The sequence below is a fragment of the Bidens hawaiensis genome, unplaced genomic scaffold (assembly GCF_021521415.1).
Source record: "Bidens hawaiensis isolate Kalapana, Puna unplaced genomic scaffold, B.hawaiensis_p1.1 tig00010732_1, whole genome shotgun sequence".
Taxonomy (NCBI): Eukaryota; Viridiplantae; Streptophyta; class Magnoliopsida; order Asterales; family Asteraceae; genus Bidens; species Bidens hawaiensis.
Window position 1 is genome coordinate 799476 of NW_027491822.1, and position 25644 is coordinate 825119.

Below are 25644 nucleotides of genomic sequence, written 5' to 3' on the forward strand. Positions count from 1 at the left end.
CCAATTATCCTGATTAATATTTATTGCCCTGAAAAGCCTGACCCAAATTAGTGGGTTCAAATCCATTAAAATGTGCCTGTGGACTGGAGTGTGGGTTGTTATTGGATGAAGACCCATGAGAACCTGATCCAATTTGCTGATTTGAAGTCCATGATGGTTGAGCCCAACCAGGTTGGGCGGGGAACGGACAAGGTGGTGGCGGCATGCCCCACCAATTAGGCCAATTGGTTTGTGGTTGGCCAACAAAGTTTGGGCCATAGTTATTTTGGTTTTGTGGACCAAAATTATTTCTGCTTCTATTTGGATTATTGTTCCAGCGGTTATTGCCTCTGCCCCGATTATTCGAACTCCAATTCCCACGAGATGAATTCGGTGCTCGAGAATCAGATTGGCGAGTGCCAGTGTTATTACTCGTGCGTTGACCAGTGGAAGGATTGGAGGCAATAGCAGCTAAGGGAGGGGTATTGGCAGTGGCCAGAGCATCCCGAGCAGCTTGGCGTTGGTGTTCTCGTTCCAACATATCTCGAGCCTCTTCCCATGACGGGGAAGAATTATTAATTATAGTACTAGTAACATCGTATTCAACCGGTAACCTGCGAACGAGTTGAAGAACTAGTCTCTTTTCGGTGACGGGTTGGTCAACGTCCCTGAGTTGATTTGCAAGCTCCTTTAGGCGTTGACAGTAGGCCTCAAGCGACGGCATAGATTTAAGTGTTAGAGTTGTGAACTCATGTTCAAGGGCCCCGGCTCGAGAACTTTTGTTGTTTAAAAAAATTGTAAAAAAATTGCTGCAAGACGTTGCCACGCCTCATAAGCCGTTGATTCGGCTTCAAGAACACGATTTAGGATATCGACATGTAGTGTGCCATAAATCCATTGAAGGACTATGGCGTCAATTTCTGACCATGCAGCAAAAGCTGGATCGGTAGCAGCAGGCGGATCGGTTCCATCAATGTGTGACATAACTTTGTACCCCTTGGCATGGAGTTTAAAAAGTTTGACCCACGAAGAGTAGGTAAACGTTTTTCCGTCGAGGACGTGAACTTTGTTTTGAATGTTTGTGACCGTATACACGGGATGAAGAGTAGTTGGTTTTTCTGCAGGTGGTTGATTGGTGCTCATGGTAGTGAACAGGTTGAAGAAATCGGTCGAAACCGATGAAGAAAGCTAGGGCAGAAATCGGTTGGAACCGATGAAGAATGCTAGGGCCGGCTGAAAAAAAAAACTAGAGAGGCTGTGATACCATGTTAATGTAATTGAATCGAATGCTTTTTCTCATTAAACAAAGGAGTATAAATAATATTACAAAGGTACACAAAATAGGAAATAAGATCATCCTAACTATATAAAATATATTCACAATATATGTCGTCTAATATACTTGAAAACCGAATCGAATCCGAATCGGTTTGAAACCGATTCTGTAGAAACTAGCTTGGAACCAACTGAAACCGTAGGTTCAGGACCGGTTCGCAATTCTCTCTACTAAAACCGGTTAACCGAACCGAAACCGGCCAAAACCGGTTGGTTTCAACCGAACCAAAACCGACCATAAACCAGTTTTGACTTTTGTTGACCAAACCAAACCGGTTTAAGGTTTGAAACCCGTTTTTGCACCTCTATAAATCAGCTGAGTGCGTACGCTCATTACTGTATGCTAATTTTAGTGTCATTAGGTGATTATGGTTTCGGTAGTCGTTTGGCATCTATGGCTTTAAAAGAAACGTACATCCTAATAAATTCCGCTAATTACGCCCTAAAATTTACCCCATATTTATGCCAAGAATCTACAATTCCTCTAAAATCATGAATCTTTTATGTTAACACCCAACCATTACTATATAAAATCCAGTAAACAACATCATTGTGTTTCAACAAGGAAAGGTACAATCATTAACAATGATTGTTCTGATACATGAAAGCAATACTATTTTGCAATTTGAGCAAGATACTCATCAATCGTGGTGTATTTTATCTCTGGATAAAGCTCGCTAGCCTCCACACCAAACGAAGGTTCGATCTCAAAGTTTGTTCCATCTCCATGGAGCCATACAGAATGCATTATGGACAAAAGAATTTTGCTTAACCCAAATGGAGCCTCTGTAATATAGCAACTTATTATTTTCCGGTATATATTTTTTCTTTAAAATCAAATCATTTTAATTAAACGTGTTCTTTGATCCAACTCACCTTGAATATTTTTGAGAACTTGCTCTTCGGGAACATATGTTTTCTCAAGGGTCTTGCCAATCTTGCTTTCCCAAATGGAAACAATTTCATTGAACGACAATGTGTTGCCCGGAGGTCTGAAAATCAATGTCTTGTTCAATGTACGCGGGTCATCAACTGCTTTGATGGTAGTCAAAGCTATATCCTCCTCTTTGACAAATACAACTAGATAGAATAAAACAGCACAAAGTCACTAAGAGATTGGTTCTTAGTAGTCTTTTGGTATGTTCTCTATAATATCAGGTGAATATATCAAATTTGAATAGAAAAAAAGGTTGGAGCTTGGGCTCCCAATATTTATGCCTTTGGTCTTATATGTTTAACTTTGTTTAATTTTTAGATTTTGATAAGGTAAAGTGTGATTGTGATTGTGTCAATTAAAAATCGCATTTCTTTTTTTTTTTTTAACGAAGACCCAGTTTTTAAATCCGCTTTTATGCCTCTAAAAGGTTGAGTCAACTCCAGTTCTATGTACCACTGTCCTTTGCTTTATGACTAACTAATATTACTTGATGCATTAACGAATGTACCTTTCGATTTTCCATCTCCTAGGATGCTTATCTTCTCTTTAGGGGCGGTGTTTGTGTCCATTTGCCCCACGGTTGGGGTAAAAAGTAGCCCGCAAAACCATTGCTTGACACGAAAGTGTGTGGGATATCTGCGGCTTCGACAGCTCTACGAATGCTCGCCTTTCTCCCAAACATGCTCTTCGCTGGTTCGACCGCATTGACATGGTCGACGTCGGTTGTAAACTCCGAAGGTAGAAATCTCTACATAAATAGAGTATAGGTTAATTATGATACTGAGTTAATATAGAGCCAACAGACTCATATATAGTTTTGCACCAACTAAACAAAAACAAATATTTTCATAGTATACAATCAACTAGTCAACTAGATATTTTCGAACAAAACAGAAAGTTACCTTTACATTTCCTGCTTCTTTAATCGCTGCAATGAGCTTGACTTGATCAGCTATCAGTTCATCGTCTATTGTCGAGATCACAACATCGACTTGCTTGATTGCCTTCACTAAACTTTCATGATCATTGATATCTCCCTGAAAATGGTTCATGAAAAACACAAGTTTGCCTCTTAAATGGTCAAGAAAACAAGATTATTGAGATTAATTCACAAAACAAACACACAACTTAAGCCTCTTATTACAATTAGAATTGTGGCACCAAGAGTTTTGAAATTGTCTATGAGCTTGGATTTTTCTGGATGCGTGGTTGTGCTTTCCCTGACCAAAACAAAAGTCGGGTTTCCCTCTTTTGCGCTCGCCTCTACGATGAACTTTCCGATGTACCCGGTCCCTCCTATGATCAAGATCTTGCTTTTCTGTGCCATTGCCGGTGTAGATTGAATACATAGAAACCTTACGTGATTGTTATATTAAATAAAATATAAATTGCATAGAAAGTTGACCGTTGAAAATTGGTGTAGGGTGACAAATGCGACCAATGCTACATCAGCATTTGCTTCCAAAATACTTGTTTAACACATCTCAGCATCTAAAAATTGACATTTATTTAGTATCAACATTGAAACAATTTACATGTATATATATTTTCAACAGTATGCCAATGAGAAGAACAAGAAACAAAGAAAGTGGAGGTGAAACTTGTTTAACTAAAAAAAATAAACAAAGTACAAATTTGGGTTCTTCATCATCCATACTTGTTTAATCTAATAGGACCATTTCTAACTGAAGGTAAGTATCCTAATCTACAACTCCCATATAGATAATGATGGAATTTGGATTAATGGAGTTTGAAAACAAATCAAAGATTTATGTTTTTGTTTATTTAGTAAGAAGTATGAAATCAAAAAGGATACAAAGAACACGCCTATGAGACTACAATTCATGGAGAATTGTAGCTCACCATTACGAAACATCAAGTCTCAGGGGATTCCATTTTTCAGCCTTAACCGTCATTTTTGGGACAAAAGTTTCTCGGCCAATCCAACCGGTTCGACCAGTTATACCGGTGAACTGGTTGCTCGTCCGGTTCGCTGTCCGATCCGGTTATTAAAGCATTCGTATAAACTAATAGAATATTTATATAAATATGATGTGATATCATTCTATGTTCAAAGTATTTAAATATACTATAAATTTTTATAAAAAAATTATGATTTGACCACATTTCCGTGATAGTTTATTGAATAAAATGTATTTTTTATAAAAAAAATTATGATTCTATAAATGAATAAAATGTATATATATGAAAATCAAGGTATTGCACAAACCTTATTGTATGCACAGTAAACTCAAAAGTGGAGGGAATTAAAATGAAAGATGTCGTAATTTGGAGGCATCCATAACAACTTATTTAATAAACGGAAAAGCGATACTAATAAAATCGATAATATGATTGCGACTAATGACAAATACAGATTGGAACATTGTGAAACTTTTCCCCATATCAGCATATCTTGGCTTGGGATGTTCGGGTGACAATGCCCGGATGATTCAAGAAAGAAGTAGCCAAGTAGGCGCTTTGAATTAGTTAAACGTGCATAACACCGCACACACTTAAAAAGGAAAAAAATAACATTTCTAAAGGCACTCAGGAGTCAGGATGAAACTTAAATTGCCTTTAAAAACTCATGGAATTAAAAGACAAATTTAAAACCTATGTCTGCACTCAATTGACACTACAAATAAAAAGCTATTTAATGGCACACAAAAGTGTCACAAGAAACCAAAGAAGTGCTACTAAAGAACCTTGTTGGAATGAGTGACACAAAAAGTGCCACTAGAAGCGCTACCACTAAAGCCTTTTAGTGGCACTTTTGTCGTCTGCCGCTACAAACTTTTGGGCTTTAATGGCACTTTTTTCCGTATGCCATTAAAAACATTTTGGACTTTTAGTGGCATTTATTCGTATGCCATTAAAAACATTTTGGACTTTCAGCGGCACTTTTTTCCGTATGCCATTAAAAACATTTTGGACTTTCAGTGACACTTTTTTTCGTATGCCATTAAAAACATTTTGGACTTTCAGTGGCATGTTTATTTGAACGCCATTTAAAACATATTGAACTTTCAGTGGCATTTTTTCCATATACTATCAAAATCATTTGAACTTTTACTGGCATTTTTTTCGGATGCCATTAAAAACATTTTGGACTTTTAGTGACATTTTTTCCATATGCCATTAAAAACATTTGGACTTTCAGTGGCATTTTTGTTCGTATGCCATTAAAATTTTTTTGAACTTTTAGTGGCATTTTTTCGTATGCCATAAAACATTTTGGACTTTCGGTGGCATTTTTTTGTATGCCATTACAAACTTTTGGGTATTAGTGACACTTTTTTGTCCGCCACTAAACCTTGAACTCTTAGTGACACTATTTTGGTCAACCACAACAAATATTTGGGATCTTAATGGCACCTTTTAACAACATAAAATAAAAACAAAACCATCAAATATAGAAATCATAATATCTTTACCACAATTAAAAGTTCAATCACATTCCAAGTACATATTAAATGTCTAATAGCTCTCAAGTTAAGTCAAAATATCAATCATATAAAAAGTAAAGTAACAAATATTTGAATAAAAACTAAAAACTTCACCACTTGTTAGCCCCTTTCACCATCTTCAATGTTCATACAAGGTACCTAATAAAAAAAATAAAAAATTTTCAATATGTAAATATATAGACACTAAATTGTGTAACCGGCTTAATTATTAATCTAAAATCGATAATAACCTATTAAAATCAACCATATCAACGCTTGCGAGCTAGTCAGGATTGGCTTGTGAAAAAGCTAAGCTAGCCCGAGCCTAAAAATAAGCTTGTTCTATAAACGAGCCCAAGCTTCATTGTCAAGCTCAAGCCGACTCTCGAGCCAAATATTCATATATATATATATATATATATATATATATGGGTGTGTATGTGTATTAATACTCTAAATGGTTACTGTGTGAAAATCCCTAACCTGTTCCTTTCGTTACAATTGGAAAGTAACCGATTTCTCCAACACCAGTTATTAACCGGTTCGGTTCGGTTAACTGGTTAGGATTTGCACCTCGAGTTACAAACAAATTGTATAAAACAAATTACCATTGTTATTTCGTGAAGATGATACTTGGTTAACCGAAGAAATTGTTCCCGGTACCTAAAACATATAAATGAGAAAATGTTAATACATAGATATGTAACCATAAAAAGAATAAACAATAGTTTATGAATGTGAGTACCTTTACGTTCGTATCGCTAAGAACCGAAGACAAGTTTGCATTGGGAATGTGTTCTTGAATGATGTTCAACATAACATTGACAACATTCATTAGTTGATCAATTGTTTGTGAATTTGTTGAAGAATCACCTTTACTTTTTGCGGTCGGCATCCTTCCAACCAATCGAACGTATCCCCTTTTCTCCGGGCCTTTAACTTTTGACTAGCCATCATTTGAAAAATCACCAAGATCTCCGGTTATGCTTGTAGAGTCACTTGCAATAGCTTTTAATGATGCCTAAATACAAAATAATAATGGTAAGTAATTTTGAAAAGACCGAAGCACAAATAATGTTAATAAACTGATGGTTTTCCCAAGTTAATAATTTGATGCATCAAAGAACTATAAGATTTCTAGACTCTAGTAACTAAGCTTTCAAAGTTCGAGAAAGCAAGCATATACTTCATTCTAGGTGATCTTATAAAGTAAGACTAAAATAGACTATGAAAATCATTTATTTTCGAATGGATACATTACCACAACTTCAGCGGCTTCCTTATCAACAATTGTTCCATCTTTACGAGTGTGAGTTTTTATATATAGTTCTCCTCGTGTTGGGTGTACTCCATTATTCTTTATAGCCTGTAATTTATGTTTGATGTTTAGCAAGGGACAAGAAATAAAAAAGAAGACAATAATTTAATTCAAAATAGCTAAAATAATACCTCTTCATGAGAAATTCTAGCAAACGACTTTGTCCCGGTAACATGAGGCTCCTTCATCTTTGACCGGCTCGATCTTTTAGCTTCACATGTACTCTATGGTAAATAGTAAATTAATACATGAAAGTGAATGATTAGTATGAAAATAGACAATTGTACAGAAGATTTCAATTAAATATGTGAATATACTATAAGTTTTAGAAATTGATGATTTGTATGAAGATTTACATATATATATTGTATAAGACATCAAAGTTATAGATCATTCTTACTTGAAATTCCGGAGTGAACCAACGAGTAACAAGTTTTTTAAATTGAGTTGGATCTAGTCTATTTTCATTCTTAGTTTGTTGTGCCACAATTTCATCAACAGACCGGCTTGAATCATATGCACGTGTCTTCAACGAAAGTTTCCACATTCTCCATTTTTTCCCCATGCTATAAAAGATCTATTTCTTAATCTCTTTTGTTTCTTTCGGATGAATAACAAATTTGGACTACAAATAAAAACTATATATATTAGCATATACCTCTTACTTAACGAGTTACTACATATAACTCTTGATAAAAGACTATACCTTAATGAGTGAATACATATATTCTTTCTTTTGCTCGGGAACCTTTCTCCAATCAGAATATTCTATCGATACATGATCGGACATCCTCACAAGTGTCCCAAGGTACTGAACAAGTTCGTTACCTTCATCCCCCACGGGTTGTCCAAACTGGTTAAAGGTGACAACTATTCTTTGACCACTAATCATTTTCCATGTTTCAGCCATTTGGGTATAACCTCTGACATTTTTGGGAGCACCTAAACAAGTTTTAATTAATAAAAAAATGATACAACTTAATGTGTTCAAGTTATATGTACTGTTAGTAGAGATTAATGTTGTTCGTTACGTTAATTTTTAAGTAAGGTGATGGACATGAAAAATAATAAAAAATAAAAAATTCAAAAATAGTTAAAAGCGCTGAACCGTTAGCAAATCCAGCTGGTTTATTTAGCTGTTCGACAAATTTTTTTGTCAAAACCCGTCGAATTGAATCAGTTGTTCTAAAATCGTGATTAGTCATCGATTAAACTCTAATCGACATGCTACTGACTCTATTCACCCAATCGGTAGTCAGTCAAACTGGGTCCAAATCAGTCGATTTTTTGTCAAAATTTTTTAAGTGTTTGAAAATTACATATAAAATTCCAATCAAATTAATTCGTATTAATCACTGGTTGGTAACCGACCAACACATATAGAACTCTACATGTAAGGCCCCGAACCCGGTAACCCTACTTTCGTGTCGGATTTACTCATAAACACAGTCCTTCAATTCAGAGTTTATTAAAACTTTTCGCGGAATATAAAACATCAATCATTTGTTTCAAAACATTAAATCTTTTCTTTGATACCATAACACAAAACACAAAACTTTATATTTAAAACATCTTTACTTCTTTCTTCAGATGCCAGCCGTTCAATCCATGCCGTGTGTCATCCTCATGCTAACTCTATAATCAGCTCACCTGCGTGCATACTAAAAGTCAGCTACGCTGAGTGAGTTCTAGTTAATCAAGCAACTCATCATACAACCACTACATACATCATATGCGTATCCGAAGACACGTAGTCCACTATCTGACCCGCTACTGTTTAACCACTTAATTACCCCTACAGCTTAGCCACTTAATTACAAAGGCACGTATAGGCTTTCCCTATCACGCACTCACGCTATGCCACTTAATAACGAAAGCACGTATAGGCTTTCCCTATCACGCACTCCCGCTATGCCACTTAATAACGAAGGCACGTATAGGCTTTCCCTATCACGCACTCACGCTATGCCACTTAATAACGAAGGCACGTATAGGCTTTCCCTATCACGCACTCACGCTATGCCACTTAATAACGAAGGCACGTATAGGCTTTCCCTACCACGCACTCACGCTATGCCACTTAATAACGAAGGCACGTATAGGCTTTCCCTATCACGCACTCACGCTATGCCACTAACACTCTTACTAGACTCTTGCCACTTCTAACACGCTCTACCTCTACTTGTCTACAACACGCTTCATATCATTTACATAATAAGCAAGTCACATCAACAATCATACACACATAATAACGATGGCACGTACAGGCTTTCCCTATCACGCGCTCACGTTATGCCACTAACACCCTTACTAGACTCTTGCCACTTCTAACACACTCTACCTCTACCTGCCTATATCACACTTCATATCAGTTCGGTATTTACGTAATAAACATGTTACATCATAACATTCATACACACTATCAACCACTTGGAATTTACTATCCTTGGCGATACGTGCAATATCCGAAGATCGTTCACGTACCGACAAGCATTACAAAATATATACCTCGTATAACATCTATAGCATACACTTACCACTTAAGGTAAGTGTATTCACACTTCACATCGAGTATGCACACAGCCCCGAAAACATAACAAGGAAATGTGGCTAGAAACTCACCTGAACTCTGCCTCTTTTTCTGATAGCTGTAAATCCCTTCTTTAACTGAGCTCGGCTGACTGAACAGGTTACACGTATCAATTAACTGTCACTTCTCATAATGTATTTCTATCTTTATATGACTCACAACGAACGGGGGTCCGGGGGCAGCGCCCCTGGCAGCGGGGTCTAGGGGCGGCAGCCCCTAGCAGGGTCCAAGGGGCAGAGCCCCTGGCTGGGGTCGAGCTGCCAGGTCAGCTTGGAAAAATTTTATTTACATTAACTGTCTTAACACATTTTTCATTAGGTTTTTAATTTATTTTCCAAACGAACTTCACTTTAGGCGAAGTTAAACCTTAGGCGAACTTGGCTTCAGGCGAAGTTATCCTTAGGCGAACTTGGCTTCAGGCGAAGTTAAACCTTAGGCGAACTTGGCTTCAGGCGAAGTTAAACCTTAGGCGAACTTGGCTTCAGGCGAAGTTATCCTTAGGCGAACTTGGCTTCAGGCGAAGTTAAACCTTAGGCAAACTTGGCTTCAGGCGAAGTTATCCTTAGGCGAACTTGGCTTCAGGCGAAGTTAAACCTTAGGCGAACTTGGCTTCAGGCGAAGTTACGCTTGAAGGCGAAGTTCATCAGGCGAACTTAATCTTGCAGGCGAAGTTATCGCGCTGCAGATCTGTTTGCCCATAAATCCTTCGTTTCTTAGCCAAATAACTCGATTTTGGTACCCACGGAATCGTATGATCGGCGCCTTCAAATCCCAACCATCAAATCGGCCTAAAATCGACGTTTTAGGGGTCCGATTTGGGCAGTTTGGGTTTCGGGTCCGGTTAACCCATCCAATCCTAACCATTTACAGTAATATTAGCTTTGTTGGATTTGTTCTTACCTTACCAACTCAGATCTATCAACAAAATCTCGGGTCTCGGCTCCGAATCTTGATCGGTTAGAATGTGTGTGTATGTGTGTGTTAGGAGTTTTAGGGTGTAGGGTGAGAATGAAGATATTTTGGGTTTAGGGGATATTTATATCCCTTAAATCCCATTCTCATTTAACCCATCTCAAATAATCCAAGTCCACAACCCGCATCCATTACCCAACACTAGCCCGATTCATACTAACTCCTATTCTGTTATTTATTTCCTGATAACCCGAGTAAACTTTCTCTCTAATATTAAGTAATATAATTAATATTATCTTGAAATTTCGAGATGTTACACTACAAATGGTGAATACTTTATACTTATACTAGTTGATTGAATGTGACCCAAAACCCAACCCGTTTTAACCCGATCAATTCTACCTGAAACCCGAACAACTCACTTATAAACGAATTGGTCTTTGGGTTAATTTCCATTACGCCCCAACTCGACCCAAACAACCCGAACCCCGAAGAGTACCCCTAAACCAACTTTTTGCTTAGAATTACATGAAATGGAGGTTTAAAGGTGTATGTACGATTGTACCCCTAAACAAAACCGTAACCGCTTTTGAATCATGTGTGGATCTAACCAAAACTATTAACTATCCAGCTTGTAATAAAGTTTGTGAATCCATATTGGGAAGTTTAAAGTCAGGGTCAAATTATGTATTTTGTGAAAATTCAAGTGATGATAGTTGTACAAACGTTTGCAATGAAAATAAATGTTCTTCTTCTAACTCAGATTATGAAACCGTTTGTGATGAAATTTTTGTTGAAAAATGTGTCAACGAAAGTAGGCCTGTTGAGGTGAACATATCAAGTTGTTCATCATCAAGTTGTGAGACTGAGGATAATTCAAGTAAAAGCAAAGTTTTTGAAAATGAAAAGACAAGTACTTCGTGTAAATATGTTCCACCAAATAAACGATTATTTTCTCAAACAACCAATCAATTAAGAGATCCTCAGTCATACAACTTCTATGACAACAACTACTATGGTCATTATCAACAAAATTTTGTTGATTCATATTACACAAATGTGTTTTATAATCATGTTCATTTCCAAGGATCACCTTTCACACCACACCAACCACATTATAGTTCAGATGAGTTCTTTGGCACTCCTAGGAGAAAGTGTTGTTTTGTGTGTGGTCACTCTTCTCACCTTGCAATACATTGCAAGCACTGGTTCAAGAAACAGCTTGATATTCAAAGGCGGCTTAGTCAGTCCCCAAAAGGAGCTTTTAGTAGCCCTGATTCAAGGACTGATCAAGCTGATAGTGAAGCCAGTGAAATGGATGTGAGATCCAAAGTAAATAAAGTAAAACAAAAAAAGAAACCTTTTTGAAAAACCAAAAAGGATAAAATCAAAAAGGATCCTAAGACTGTAAAGTTTGAGGATTCACCAAAAACAGTTTCAAAAGCAAGAAAACAAAAGTCCAAAATTGCCAAAACCAAGGAACAAGTTTTTGCTTGGATTCCTAAGGACCGCTCTTCATTAAGTGAGGCTCCAACAAGAAATAAATGGTTTTCAGGAAATAAAATCAAGTTTGGTCAATTTACGGTTGACCTTCTCGGGACAAAAGTATCCCGGGAACCCATGTCTATTTGAACGTTTAGTGCATGCAGGGTCAATCAAGGAGGACTATCAATAGTATTAGGTACTTAGATAGTGATTGCACCCGGCATATGATGGGAGACGAACTCTTGCTATTTGATGCTAAACCATTTGATGGCGGATTCGAGTCTTTCATAAGCGACATGGGAGGACAAGCTTCATGGAAGGGAAGCCTTATTTAAATGGTTCAACAACAACTTTTCGAGCGCTTCTCAAACCAACCTCATCCAACTGCTTCTCTCAAGTGATGGATTCAACATCAGCTGTTGGATCTTGGTTTGAATCTCTTCAACTTTTTCATACAATGTGATAATGCATGCTTAAGATAGTCCATCTGACAACAACTTTGCTGACCTTTTCACAAACCATCGATCATGCTCGATTTGAATTTCGGGTCGAATAGATCGGCATGATCAATTTTGATTAAAACAAATTATTTCTTTTTGTATATAAAATTGTAAATATTTTTCAAATATGTCACAATTTTAGAGGGAGAAAATGAGTTAAGTTTAACTCACCAAAAAGATTTTCAATTCATCTTAAGAAAAGCAAAAACAAATCATTTGATTTACCAAAAAGATTTTATATTACTTTTAAGAAAATCTAAAAGGAATTGTTCCGTTTAGAGGGAGCTCCTGCTTAGAGGGAGTCGGATAATTAAAATTTTCAAATTTTGAGAAATTGATCCAACCATTGGAAAATGATAGTACATTGATATGCAATGATCCTAACGCATGAAAAGAGTAGATCAAAAGTCTACAAGGTCACTCACAGATGTGTAGATAGGCTTGACAAACAAGTAAGTGTCGGGTGATATAAACCTAAATTCTTGCCGGTACTAGTGGATATACGAGTATGAAGCGGTTGCATGATTCCGTGAAGTCATATTAATGAAGGCAGAAATGTAATTATACATGTCATACCCAAGTCTCTCTTTACCTGATCACAGTTGTCTTTGAAATAAGAGTCAATTTTAATTTTCATTTGAGTCAAGAAAAGCCTCATAGAAAGGCAAGAAAAAGGAAAACAAAAGAGTCAAGAAAAGAAAAAGAAAAACAGAAAAACAAAATGAAAAATCAGAAAAAGAGTCCTTTAGGATTTTAACTTCTGCTTTATTTCTTCATTTATTTTAATTCAAGCATTGGACTTTCTCTGTTTGTAGTCATACAAGATCTGATTGTTAAGGCCCTGAATCTTCTGCTTTATTTTAACTTTTCTAGATCGAGTCAAGTGTGCAAAGCACCAAGTGTCAAGTGTACAATGTACAAATTGTCAAGTATATTAATAAGAGTATTGTGAACAACTAAGAAAGATTTAAGTCAAGTTGAGATGTATGTCAACACAAAGTAAGCCCGAGATATGATGGAATCAGTAACATGTCTGATTAAGTGGGGACCACATAAGCACCGTGCCTAATTGTACTTTAAACGTATTACTTTGGCATCAAAACACTTGTCAAGTTAAACAAATGGACTAGTCGGTGATGAAATTGTGACATAATAATATCAAAATGGAAACGCGATCTAGGGCTTTGCAAATCAATATGATTCCATGTTGTGATCTTTCTCACAAAAATATTAAAATCGTTAGAAAATTCTGTAAATATTATTGATATATAATATTAATTTCATCTTTACTCCTATCTTTTATTGTTTATTTTGATTTTGTTTTATTTATGTTTCAACTTCAAAACATTATGTATATATTTTCACTATTTTAAAATATATGAAAATGCCAAAAAGATTTTAAGTTTTTATTATGTTCGTACATATTTTATTAAACCTTGTTTTATTCAAAATAATGTGTTTTGTTGTTAAGATCGTCCATGCAATGTTTGTTGGAAATCTGGGACTTAAAAAAAATATTTACAAGTTGAGGGACTGAAAGTGGGAGGGCCTATGAACGATTTCTTCTTGACCCTCGAGAGGGTCTGTGAGCGAATCTTATCGTTTTAAGTTTTGTGCAGCTATACATGGACAAGTAGATCAAGATCAAGTCTGCTTGGAGTAGCAGATATTGAAGCACTTAAAAGAAAACGAGAACGTGAAAGTTGGTGGTTGAACTTAAAAAGGAACTGATTGATCTGAAGACAAGGAAAGAAACCAGTCGGCTCAAGAAAGTCAACAAAAGAAAATTAGATGTCGAGCCTCTCGCATCTGATGTTTCTAAAATTTGCTGTTGCCGATCATTCCCAGAAATAAGATGGAAATTCAAGTCTACAAGACTAGAAAATAAAGAATTGTTCAAGATCCAATCTGGTTCAAGATCCTGGATCAAGACAAGTACTAAGTTTAAAGAAATAAAGACGAAGCAAAAAACTTGACGAAGGTTCCTCGACATACTCAATCCTAGAGGGAGATTGTAGGGCCAATATTCTATATTGTTTTTAGGATTGTATATGTCATTTTAGTTTGCTTTTAGTCGGTGTAGTACGTACTCGATACGTTTAGTTTGTACGTTTATTTTGTAAGTTTTGAAGAAATGGGGACCCTATAAAAGGTCACCTACCCATTTCTCCACAACAACTCTTCACTACTTCAAGAAAATAAAGTTTCTCTCTCTCCAAAACCTCTCCTCTCATTTTCTCTCTTTTATAATAACAAACTAAGATCCGAGATCCGAGTGTCGTTGGTGATTTCCGCTAACCAACAACACGGATTGATTCGAGTCAAGTCTTGAGATCCATCTAGAGGACCTACAACTTGACTGCTAATGCACATAGTCTTAACATCTGGACCTGAAGAAAGCCGCTTGACAATACCCAGGGCTTGTTTGACTGGTAAATCAGTCAACGGGCCGACAACTTCTTTAACTTTTCAACTATTTCATTCACAACTTTATGAAGATTTTCATAATATGTTAACGGGCCAAAAATCTGTATATAAACAAGAAGTACCAATAACTCTTGTTAACGGGCCAAAAATCCCGTAAAGGCTGCTGCACTGGGCCTGCATTGCTACCCCATCGGCTGCTGCAGCTATATTGAAGCAGCAGATAAAGTCTGCCATTAATTTGTTAGCATTGCTGGCCAAGAAACAAATGCTGTTATAGTTTCCAGCTCAGCAAACAAGATACTTCAGAAAACACATCGATCAACAACATAAACCGGTCTAAAGACTTATCGATCAAGATCCATTTTAAAAGAAACAATCTACCACAATCAAAAATGTGCACACATGAAAACATATCGATATGTGAACTTAAATCTGCTCAAAAGAAAACTCCAGATCCAAAGTCCAAACTCTCAGTTTTGGTTTAAAAAATAAAAACTTATGTTCATCTACAAACGATCACGCTCTTCCAGGCCCGCCTTTGCTCAAACTGTTCCTAAATGCATCATCACCTGCAGACATAAATATGATAATATGAAAAAAAAAATAATAATAATAAAAATTAAGTATCGCAAAGAATACTTACAAATTTATAATATTAATGAGTAATCAAAAAAGAAAGGAATCATCATCGTTTTCTTCATCATCTACTTCACGTTCTATATTAGATGTGATGTCCATGCCATCTTCACCATCATCCCCAACCAGATGCAGGTTAGGGACATCAAATGTGCAATCATTCGAATAAGGACCAACTTGATTATCAACAATTCCTATGTCAAATGCATCTCTTAGTTTTACATATCTGACGACCTCCCAATCTTTATGCTTGGCATCGGTGACATAGAACACCTTATCAGTTATTATATTTACTTTAAATCCCGTGTGGTTGGTTTTTTCATTTGACGCGTTTGTGATAAAAACGAAACCCAATATATGGGAAAAGATAAATATCAAGAAATTATGAATACAATATTAAAACTAAATGCCACTAAAATGTGTCATAAGCAAAGATGGCATACGCAAAGTGCCATTAAAAACCTAAATTAGTGGCACAAGAGCTAAATGCCATTAAAACGCATAACACTAGATTTTCAGTGGCATACACAAAGTGACACTAAAACCATAAATTAGTGGCATTAAAACTAAATGCCACTAAAATGTGTCATAAGCAAAGATGGCATACACAAAATGCCATTAAAACCCTAAATTAGTGGCACAAGAGCTAAATGCCATTAAAAACGCATGACACTAGATTTTTAGTGGCATACACAAAGTGACACTAAAACCATAAATTAGTGGCATTAAAACTAAATGCCACTAAAAAGGTGTTATAAGCAAAGATGTCATACACAAAGTGCCATTAAAAACCTAAATTAGTGGCACAAGAGCTAATTGCTATTAAAAACGCATGACACTAGATTTTCAGTGGCATACGTAAAGTGCCACTAAAATCATAAATTAGTGGCATTAAAACTAAATGTCACTAAAAATGTGTTATAAGCAAAGATGGCATACGCAAAGTGCCATTAAAACCCTAAATTTAGTGGCACAAGAGCTAAATGCCATTAAAAACGTATGCCACTAAATATCATTTTATTTGTAGTGAGAGTTCAATGACCTGGTTCAATCCGAAAAAAATAATTATGCCTACCTAACCCGGTTAAAAATATCTCTTGATAGACATTCGAAATTCATGATTCTTGTGGAAAAAAATTTCTAATGTTAATATCCTAAGATTTCATGTATGCAAACGTAGGCATATACAAGTAGAATTAACAAACTGTAAATATATGCCCAAATGCAACCCCATCATTCAATAGATTTTCTGATCAATAAATTTAAAAAATATCAAGAATATATATAGCAATTAAGATATGGCATGTAAACACCCAACCATTACAAATGTGTAACTTATTTCAAAACCAGAAAACATCATAATGTTTCAACAAGGAAAAGTATAATCATTAAATATGATTATTAAAATACGTTAAAGAGATGCTTTTATGCAATGTGAGCAAGATACTCATCAACCGTGGTGTATTTTATCTCTGGATAAAGCTCGCTAGCCTCCACACCAAACGAAGGTTCAATCTCGAAGTTTGTTGCGTCTCCATTTATCAATACAGAATGCATTAAGGACAAAACAATGCTTAACCCAAACGGAGCCTCTGCACGGCAGCAACATGTTATTTTCCGGTCTATATTTATTTAAGTAGAAAAGTTTTAATAAGCGTGTTCTTTGTTCGAACTCACCTTGGATATTTTTGAGACATTGCTCTTCTTTAACATATGTTTTCTCAAGGGTCTTGCCAATCTTGCTTTCCCAAATGGAAGCAATTTCATTGAACGACAATGTGTTGCCCGGAGGTCTGAGAATCAATGTCTTGTTCAATGTACGCGGGTCATGAACTGCTTTGATGGTAGTCAAAGCTATATCCTCTTCTTTGACAAAAACAACTAGATAGAATACAACAGCACAAAGTCACTAAGAGAGATTGGTTCTTAGTTATAAGAATGATAATAATTTACTGAATGAATATTCTATTAATTGAGATTGCAATTTATAATACAATGATATCCGATAACTTTGGAAGGGAACCAATCTATGGTAACTATTATGCCTAAGAATATGCTGAATACTATAATTACAATATTATGCCTAAGAATATGCTGAATACTATAATTACAAATATTCACACAATATTTGCTAATACACCCCCGCAGTCGAATCGGGAGGTTGTCGGACGTTGAGACTGGATCGAAAATCATCGAACAAAACACGAGGCAAACCCTTGGTAAAGATGTCTGCTATTTGGTACCGGGAGGGGACATGTAACACGCGAACGCACCCCCGTTGTACCTGCTCCCGAACAAAGTGGATGTCCAACTCAATGTGTTTGGTGCGCTGGTGTTGAACCGGGTTACCAGATAAGTAAATAGCACTGACGTTGTCGCAGTAAACCAGGGTGGCCTTTGTTAGCGGTTGATTTAATTCCAGCATCAAGTTTCGGATCCAACAAATTTCAGCAACCACATTGGCAACGCCTCGATACTCGGCTTCGGCACTGGAACGCGAGACGGTTGGTTGTCGTTTGGAGGACCAAGAGAGCAGACTATCACCAAGGTAGACACAGTAACCGGACGTAGACCGCCGAGTGTCGGGGCAACCTGCCCAGTCAGCATCAGTGTATGCCCGAAGAGATATATTGGGAGCAGGAGCCAGCGAGAGACCGTACTCCGTAGTACCCTGTAAATACCTGATTATACGCTTAAGTGCATCCCAATGATGATCAGATGGTGAATGCATGTGCATGCAAATCTGCTGGACGGCATAAGAGATGTCAGGACGAGTGAAGGTAAGATACTGCAGAGCACCTGCCAGACTGCGGTACAGAGTGGGGTCATGAAATGGAGAAGATGATGCGTTCCCAAGTTTGGAGCCGGTGTCAACTGGGTTTGCAACAGGTTTACAAGAATCCATAGCAGCCCGATGGATAATGTCCCGGGCGTAAGACTGCTGAGACAAGAACATGTGATCCCCGTTGCGAGTAACAGAAACACCGAGAAAGTAAGTCAATGGTCCTAAATCCTTCATGGCAAACTCTCCAGATAAAGAACGCAAGAGGCGGGTACGTAAGGCCTCAGAAGATGTAGTGAGGATGATGTCATCTACATATAGAAGTAAGTAGGCGGTGTCCTGTCCATGGTGATAGATAAACAGAGAAGTATCAGACTTGCTCTGTGTGAAACCCTGCAGTAATACAAAATCAGTAAACCTTTGATACCAGGCTCGTGGAGCCTGTTTTAAACCGTAAAGCGATTTGTTGAGCCTGCATACAAAGTTAGGGAAACGTTGATCTCTAAAGCCCATAGGTTGGTGCATGTAGACAGTTTCTTCCAAATTACCGTGAAGAAATGCGTTGGTAACATCCAACTGATTAATGGACCAGGACTTAGAGAGAGCCAATGTAAGGACAAGGCGAATGGTCGTCGGTTTAACCACCGGACTAAAAGTGTCCCCACAGTCAATACCAACCTGCTGACCACGACCATCACAAACTAAACGGGCTTTATACCTCTCCAAACTACCATCCGAACGAAACTTATGTTTAAAAAGCCAAATACACCGAATAACGTTCATATCAGGCCGACGAGGAACTAACTCCCAAGTTTCATTTTTAATAAGTGCACTAAACTCGTCATTCATGGCATGTTGCCATTCAGGCGAGGACAAGGCAACCTGTGGTGAGTTGGGTATAGGAACGACGGTGGTGGTATGAAGGTTAAATGGGTGTTTGGGTTTGTGGATACCGTCCATGGAGCGGGTGCGCATGGTGTGGGCTGGAGGTGGTGGTGGTTCGTTCGGTGGGGCAGTTGAGGTGGGGGTTGGGGACGTATGGGCTAGGGGGAGTTATGGGCATGTTGGGCGTGTGGAGTGTGGGCTGGTTGAGGGGCCGAAGGTGGAGTAGAGGGGGATTGGGCCGTACGGTGGTGAGGTGTAGAGGAGGTGGGCCGGTTTGGGCTTGGGGGGCCAGAAGGAGTATGCGGTAGGGCCGGAGAAGTGAAGGTGAAGTTATCCCACAACAGTGGGTTGGAAGGAGTGTCAAGAAAGTCATAGGAAGTGGGGGCGGAGGGTAGGGTGGTTGCGAACGGGAAGATGGTCTCTTCAAATTGGATATGACGAGACACAAAAATGGTATTAGTGGTGAGGTCTAAACAACGGTACCCACGGTGATGTGGGGGGTAACCGAGAAAGACACAAGGTTTAGAACGGTTGGCGAGTTTGTGAATGGTGGTGGATGGTAGTAACGGATAGCAGAGACACCCGAACACGCGAAGGTGCTCATAAGTGGGGTCGCATCCATATAAGCGGGTGGTAGGAGATAGAAATTGTTGGTGTTTGTTTGGAATAATATTTAATAAATAAGTGGCGGTTTCAAGAGCAAAGTGCCAGTAGGCGGGTGGCATGGAGGATTGAGCAAGGAGTGAGCGTATCATATTGTTAATTGTTCTAATCTTACGCTCAGCCTTGCCGTTTTGAGACGAGGTATAGGGGCAAGAGAAGCGAAAATGCATGCTATTTTGACGACAAAAGTTATGAAACGCGTTGTTGTCATATTCTTTGCCATTATCGCATTGAAACTGTTTTATTTTACCATTGAATTGGGTATTTATGTAGGTGTTAAAAATTGAGAAAACAGAGAATACATGTGATTTGTGGGTGAGGGGAAATGTCCATAGAAAATTAGTGAAGTCATCTAAAAACAAAACATAATACCGGTGGCCCCCGGTGCTAGGCACGGGGGAGGTCCACAGGTCACTGTGTATAATGTCAAACGGCAAACTAGTACGATTACAAGAATCAAAAAATGGAAATCGAACACTTTTACCAAAAACACATGCTTGACATAAAGTGTTGTCATATTTATTAGATATACTAGAAAAAGATAAAGGCAACGATTGCAAAGTTGAGAAGCCCGGGTGCCCAAGGCGTTGATGCCAACGGTCTTGAGTGGTGGCCACAAAAGCTGTAGGGGTGGTTTTGAGCGGGAGAGGAGCAGTCAGTGGGTATAGGTCGCCCGAGCTATTGCATCGTAGGAGGGGCGCCTTGGTCTTGAGATCCTTCACAGTAAAACCGAAAGGGTCAAATTCTATGGACAATAAATTATCAGTAGTAAGTTTGCGGACAGAAATAAGGTTTTTGACAAGATTTGGGGCAAATAGGACATTGTTTAATTTAAATGGTGGGAAGGGAGGTGGGAGGGTTAGGTTGCCTTGGCCAATCACAGGAATGGTCATACCATTTCCGACTACAATAAATTTAGAAGTGCAAGTATTAAAAGAAGACGGGGAGATCGTACCTTGAGGCGTTTTCATATGGCTAGAAGCACCAGTATCCATAACACCATTTGGATCCGGCTGGCTTAGTGACAGAGCATACAAGGCCTGCTGGATGTCAGTAGGAGAAAGAGTGGCGGTGTATGCCTGAGCCGGGGCTGCACCCAAAATGCCAGCCGAGGAGGTATTGGTCCGAGGAGCAGAGGGGTAAGGGCATGGTGTGGTGCCGGGTGGTGGGCTGTGTTGCATAAGCGAACTCCATTGGCTGGCCGTCCACGAATTCGGGAACACAATGTAGGGGTGTTGAGGGTGGTTGGTGTTGGAGCGATCCCCACGGCTGGTACCCCGTCCCCGGTTTCTTGGTCGGCTGTTCCCGCGGCTGCGAGTAGACGAGGAGGCGGCGACAGGAGGTTGTGAGACGGTGGTTGCAGCAAGGGCGGTGGCCGAAGAGGCCGCTGCCCTGGCGGAGACTGATTTCTTCGTGGATTCGGCCATAGTGAGACGGGAGCGACATTCACTGAAATCTGGCAAGGGGTCACGATTCTGTAACACCGTGGAGATGCTCTCATATGCTTCGGTGAGGCCGGCTAGGAGTTGCGAGACCAAACGTTGATTATCAACCGGGGCACCCACACCGTTCAATTGATCGGCCAGGTGTTTGGCATGTTGACAATAGGCAGCCATGTTCGGAAACGATTCAAGGTGTATGTTTGAGAATTGGTGTTGTAGAAGAATTTGACGAGTACTCTTGTTGTCATTGAAGTGGTTTGCGATTGCGAGCCAGGCTTCGTAAGCGGTCTGTCCGGGAATCAGGATAATATGGAGAAGAGGTTTGGAGATGGTGCCATAGATCCACTGCAAAACGAGTGCGTCTAGGCGGGACCAGAGAGCATCAGCCGCAACCTTGGCAGCGAGGGCCTTGGCTATGTCTTCGGCTGACGAGGAAGTAGGTGGGACGGGTGCTGGTGTGCGGGGCAGCAGGTGTTCGTACACCTGATAAGCACGGCAGTGGACTTCGAAGAGAGCGGTCCAGGTGGTGAAGTGTGAGGATTCATCTTCAAGAATGAGAGGGATCATATTCTTGATGTTTGTGACAGCCATTGCGGGGTGAAGGGTGGCGTCCATGGTAGGAAGAAAAAAGAGTTAAAATAGGATCGGAGGTTATGATACCATATAAGAATGATAATAATTTACTGAATGAATATTCTATTAATTGAGATTGCAATTTATAATACAATGATATCCGATAACTTTGGAAGGGAACCAATCTATGGTAACTATTATGCCTAAGAATATGCTGAATACTATAATTACAATATTATGCCTAAGAATATGCTGAATACTATAATTACAAATATTCACACAATATTTGCTAATATTAGTAGGCTTTTGGTATGATCTCTGTATAATGAGATGAACACTTTAGTTTTGATGTCAGTTCGGTCTATCTCGATTATATAAAAACAAGACAGATCTTGGACTCCTATATTTTTTGCACATTCATTTTTTAGGATTTAAATGCGTTTAGTTTCTAGGTAATTATGACAAGAAAATATACTGGAATAGTATTCAGTCTATTCTTTTTACTAATACTAGCTACAACTTATTATGTGTAATACGTCTTTTAGAAATCGTATACAAAACGTGTGCTAATTTTTCTTTTCTTTTTTTTTTTTACAAAAAAGGTCAAAATTTAAAATGCCCTTTATGCTCCCTAAAATGTCGAGTCGACTCTAGTTTGATGTACTGAAGTCCTTTGCTTTATGACTTATACATTATACTTTCCATTAGTGAGTGTACCTTTGGGGTTTCCATCTCCGATGATGGTAATCTTCTCTTTAGGGGCAGTGTATGTGTCCATTTGCCCCACGGTTGGTAAAAAGTAGCCTGCAAAACCATTGCATGACACAAAAGTGTGTGGGATATTTGCGGTTTCGATAGCTCTACGAATGCTCGCCTTTCCCGCAAAGACACTCTTTGCTGGTTCGACCGCATTGACATGGTCAACATCGGTTCCAAATTCCGAAGGTAGAAATCTCTACATAAATATTAAAATTACAGGTTAATTATGACACTGAGTGGATCCAGAGCTAGCAGACTCATACTTGCATCAACTAAACAATAACAAATAAGCTATAAAGAATCCAACTTATTAGGTTATAAGATGACTAGAAATGGTCAAATTATACAATCAACTAGTCAACTAGATATGTTTGAACAAAACAGAAAGTTACCTTTACATTTCCTGCTTCTTTAATTGCTGCAATGAGCTTGACTTGATCAGCTATCAGCTTACCGCCTACTGCCGAGATCACAACATCGACTTGCTTGATTGCCTTCACTAAACTTTCATGATCATTGATGTCTCCCTTAAAATGGTTCATGAAAAACATAAGTTTTTGCTTCACAAATGCCACAAGTTTTTAATTCATAAAACCATCACACCAAGTAAATTAGGGCTCTACTTACAATCAAAATTGTGGCATCGAGAGTTTTGAAATTGTCTATGAGCTTCGATTTTTCCGGATGTGTGGTTGTGCCTTCTCTGACCAAAACAAAAGTCGGGTTTCCCTCTTTCACGCTCGCCTCTACAATGAACTTTCCGATGTACCCGGTTCCTCCGATGATCAAGATCTTGCTTTTCTGTGCCATTGAGGTATTGCCGAAACTGATATATGGTGTAGAGAATATATCGAAAACTTTATGTGACTTTTATTAATTATAAATATACATTTGGTGAAGTTGTCAATTTATGAAGCTTTTTAAGGTTGCCATTTGCCAATAGAATGATAAAGTTGACCGTTGAAAATTGGTTGAGGGTGACAAATGCAACCAATAATATCTAGATTCTAGAAAGAACATGTTTGACTTAATTAATGTTTGTAATTTTGTATTTGTAAGCGACACTATGAGTAATATTTATGAACTAGTACTTTACCCGTCTGATAAAGGGAAGAATTAATAACGTGAAAAATGTAATGCCTATATTAATTATGATAAAGCTGTCAATTTACGAAAGTTTAAAATCCAGAATTCAAGATATGTGAACCGTTTGTGTAAGTATTTTTCTTATATACATTATAAAACAAAAACCTTTGTGTAAACAATGTAACATAGCACACAAATAAACCAATAAGTTTACGGAGCAAAGAAAAAAACAAAAACAAATTAAAAAAACCGAATTGTTAACGTATAAAGTAATAAAAGATCACATATAGCGTATTTGTTGATGTAATAGTGCTCTTTAAGACTTTTATGTCTTCAATGCTACAAACATAAATTCAAACATGCGACAAGAGTTCAAAGTTAAAATAATGTCTTTGACAGGTCACATGATCAAAACATGTTTACATAAACTTGGGCCATTTAAAAGAAGTTTTAGTTTCGTTCAGGTCAAAAAGTTTGACATCAATCAAACAGGTATGTTTTTTTAAAATTAATCGTTAAGGCCTATTGACTAATTTGAGATGATCCAAATAAACCCTGAAAACTTACTAAATGGCTTGAAATTAACAAACCCGACATAACAGGTGACTAGAAATTAACATTTAACAATAATAACACACTATTTCACTAACATTATGCAGAATATCCATTTCATATTAAAAAACACATGTATATAACAATGTTCAGTTTGCATCTTTGATTTGGGAAACAGAGAGTGGATACATATTTTCGACATTAAGTGGTAAATGATTGGTTATCACATTTATTCAAGTTTTTCACTCAAAAAAAAAAAAGAAATATGTTCATGTTTATTATTTTTAGGGACACCGATGTATAAATCAAACACATTTGATGTTAGATTTATATCTATACTTTTTATTTGAACGGTTGTATTGATTAAATAAAACAAAGAATCAGTAGGCACCATGGCTCAATACATCAATACAAAAAGTGTAGCAGCACCCCTTTTAAACAACATAACTAAAAAACCTGCAGTGGATTTTGAAACCACTCTTCCCAAACAATAGCATTCCATTTTAATCTAACTGTAATCCAGTTAAAAGTTTGTAACTGAAAGTCTTCAAGTAGTATATGCAATTGTGAATCAGACGTACTTGGTAGTTTTTAGTTTTCACAATCTGCACCATTGCAATGTAACACAATCAACCTGATTGACGTGCACCCCCACACGTTAGACCACTCTAAACATCTTTTGCTACCAGTCATGACCAAAATACGTGATCCGTCCTCTCTTCCTCTAAAGAGCACATCTTGCAATTAGTAGACAGAAGTGATACTCCAACTGAACATCAAGATTTTTACTAGCCGTGATCTGTCTTGTAACAGCCGGCCTCTACATGAAACATAACCATTAGTAATGGGATGGGTTGGGCGGGCCAGGTAAAAGGGAATAGCAAATAGGCCTGCTTAGCAATTTCCACAGTTTTAACTCAGTGATTACAAAATGACCTGCACATTGCTCCGAATTCAATTACTATGTGTTGCACGCTGTTGTAAACACAATAATACATAAACCAAAATCAACTTATACACAAACCAAACGTACTACTGGTAAAACTTACCATCGAGCAAACAACTTGAACCAAAACATATTGTTAGATATACATAAGGAACCGAAAACACATAGACATACACCGATACCGATGCAAATAAAAAGTGAACCAATGAACTGAAAACTGATTGATACTTGATTGATACTTGATGTTGATGATCTGATGATGAAGTTGTACTATACTCAAAAACATGGTAAAGCAATAAAAACATTAGAAACAGAATTATTTGAAGATTTTATCCATTCGAGTATATCATTAACAACTTTGTTGATTGAGAACCTATATTCATGGACA

At 37.8% G+C, this 25644-nt stretch overlaps 2 protein-coding genes and 1 pseudogene across 2 annotated transcripts; all 3 read right to left on the minus strand.

The window, feature by feature from the left end:
* Positions 1–765: 765 nt before the first annotated feature.
* Positions 766–1122, minus strand: LOC143536101 (uncharacterized). The gene has a single exon (XM_077030171.1). It carries the CDS (start codon positions 1120–1122, stop codon positions 766–768), a length of 357 nt encoding a protein of 118 aa, XP_076886286.1.
* A 743-nt stretch (positions 1123–1865) lies between these two features.
* LOC143536077 (phenylcoumaran benzylic ether reductase Pyrc5-like) lies at positions 1866–3578 on the minus strand (annotated as a pseudogene).
* A 13404-nt stretch (positions 3579–16982) lies between these two features.
* On the minus strand, positions 16983–23489 carry LOC143536076 (eugenol synthase 2-like). The gene is made up of 5 exons (XM_077030157.1): positions 23300–23489; positions 23065–23199; positions 22631–22868; positions 17246–17449; positions 16983–17160 (listed from the first exon to the last, which is right to left on the minus strand). The coding sequence occupies exons 1-5, from the start codon at positions 23480–23482 to the stop codon at positions 16994–16996; spliced, it is 927 nt and encodes a 308-aa protein (XP_076886272.1). The 5' UTR covers positions 23483–23489; the 3' UTR covers positions 16983–16993.
* Between the last annotated feature and the right edge of the window lie 2155 nt (positions 23490–25644).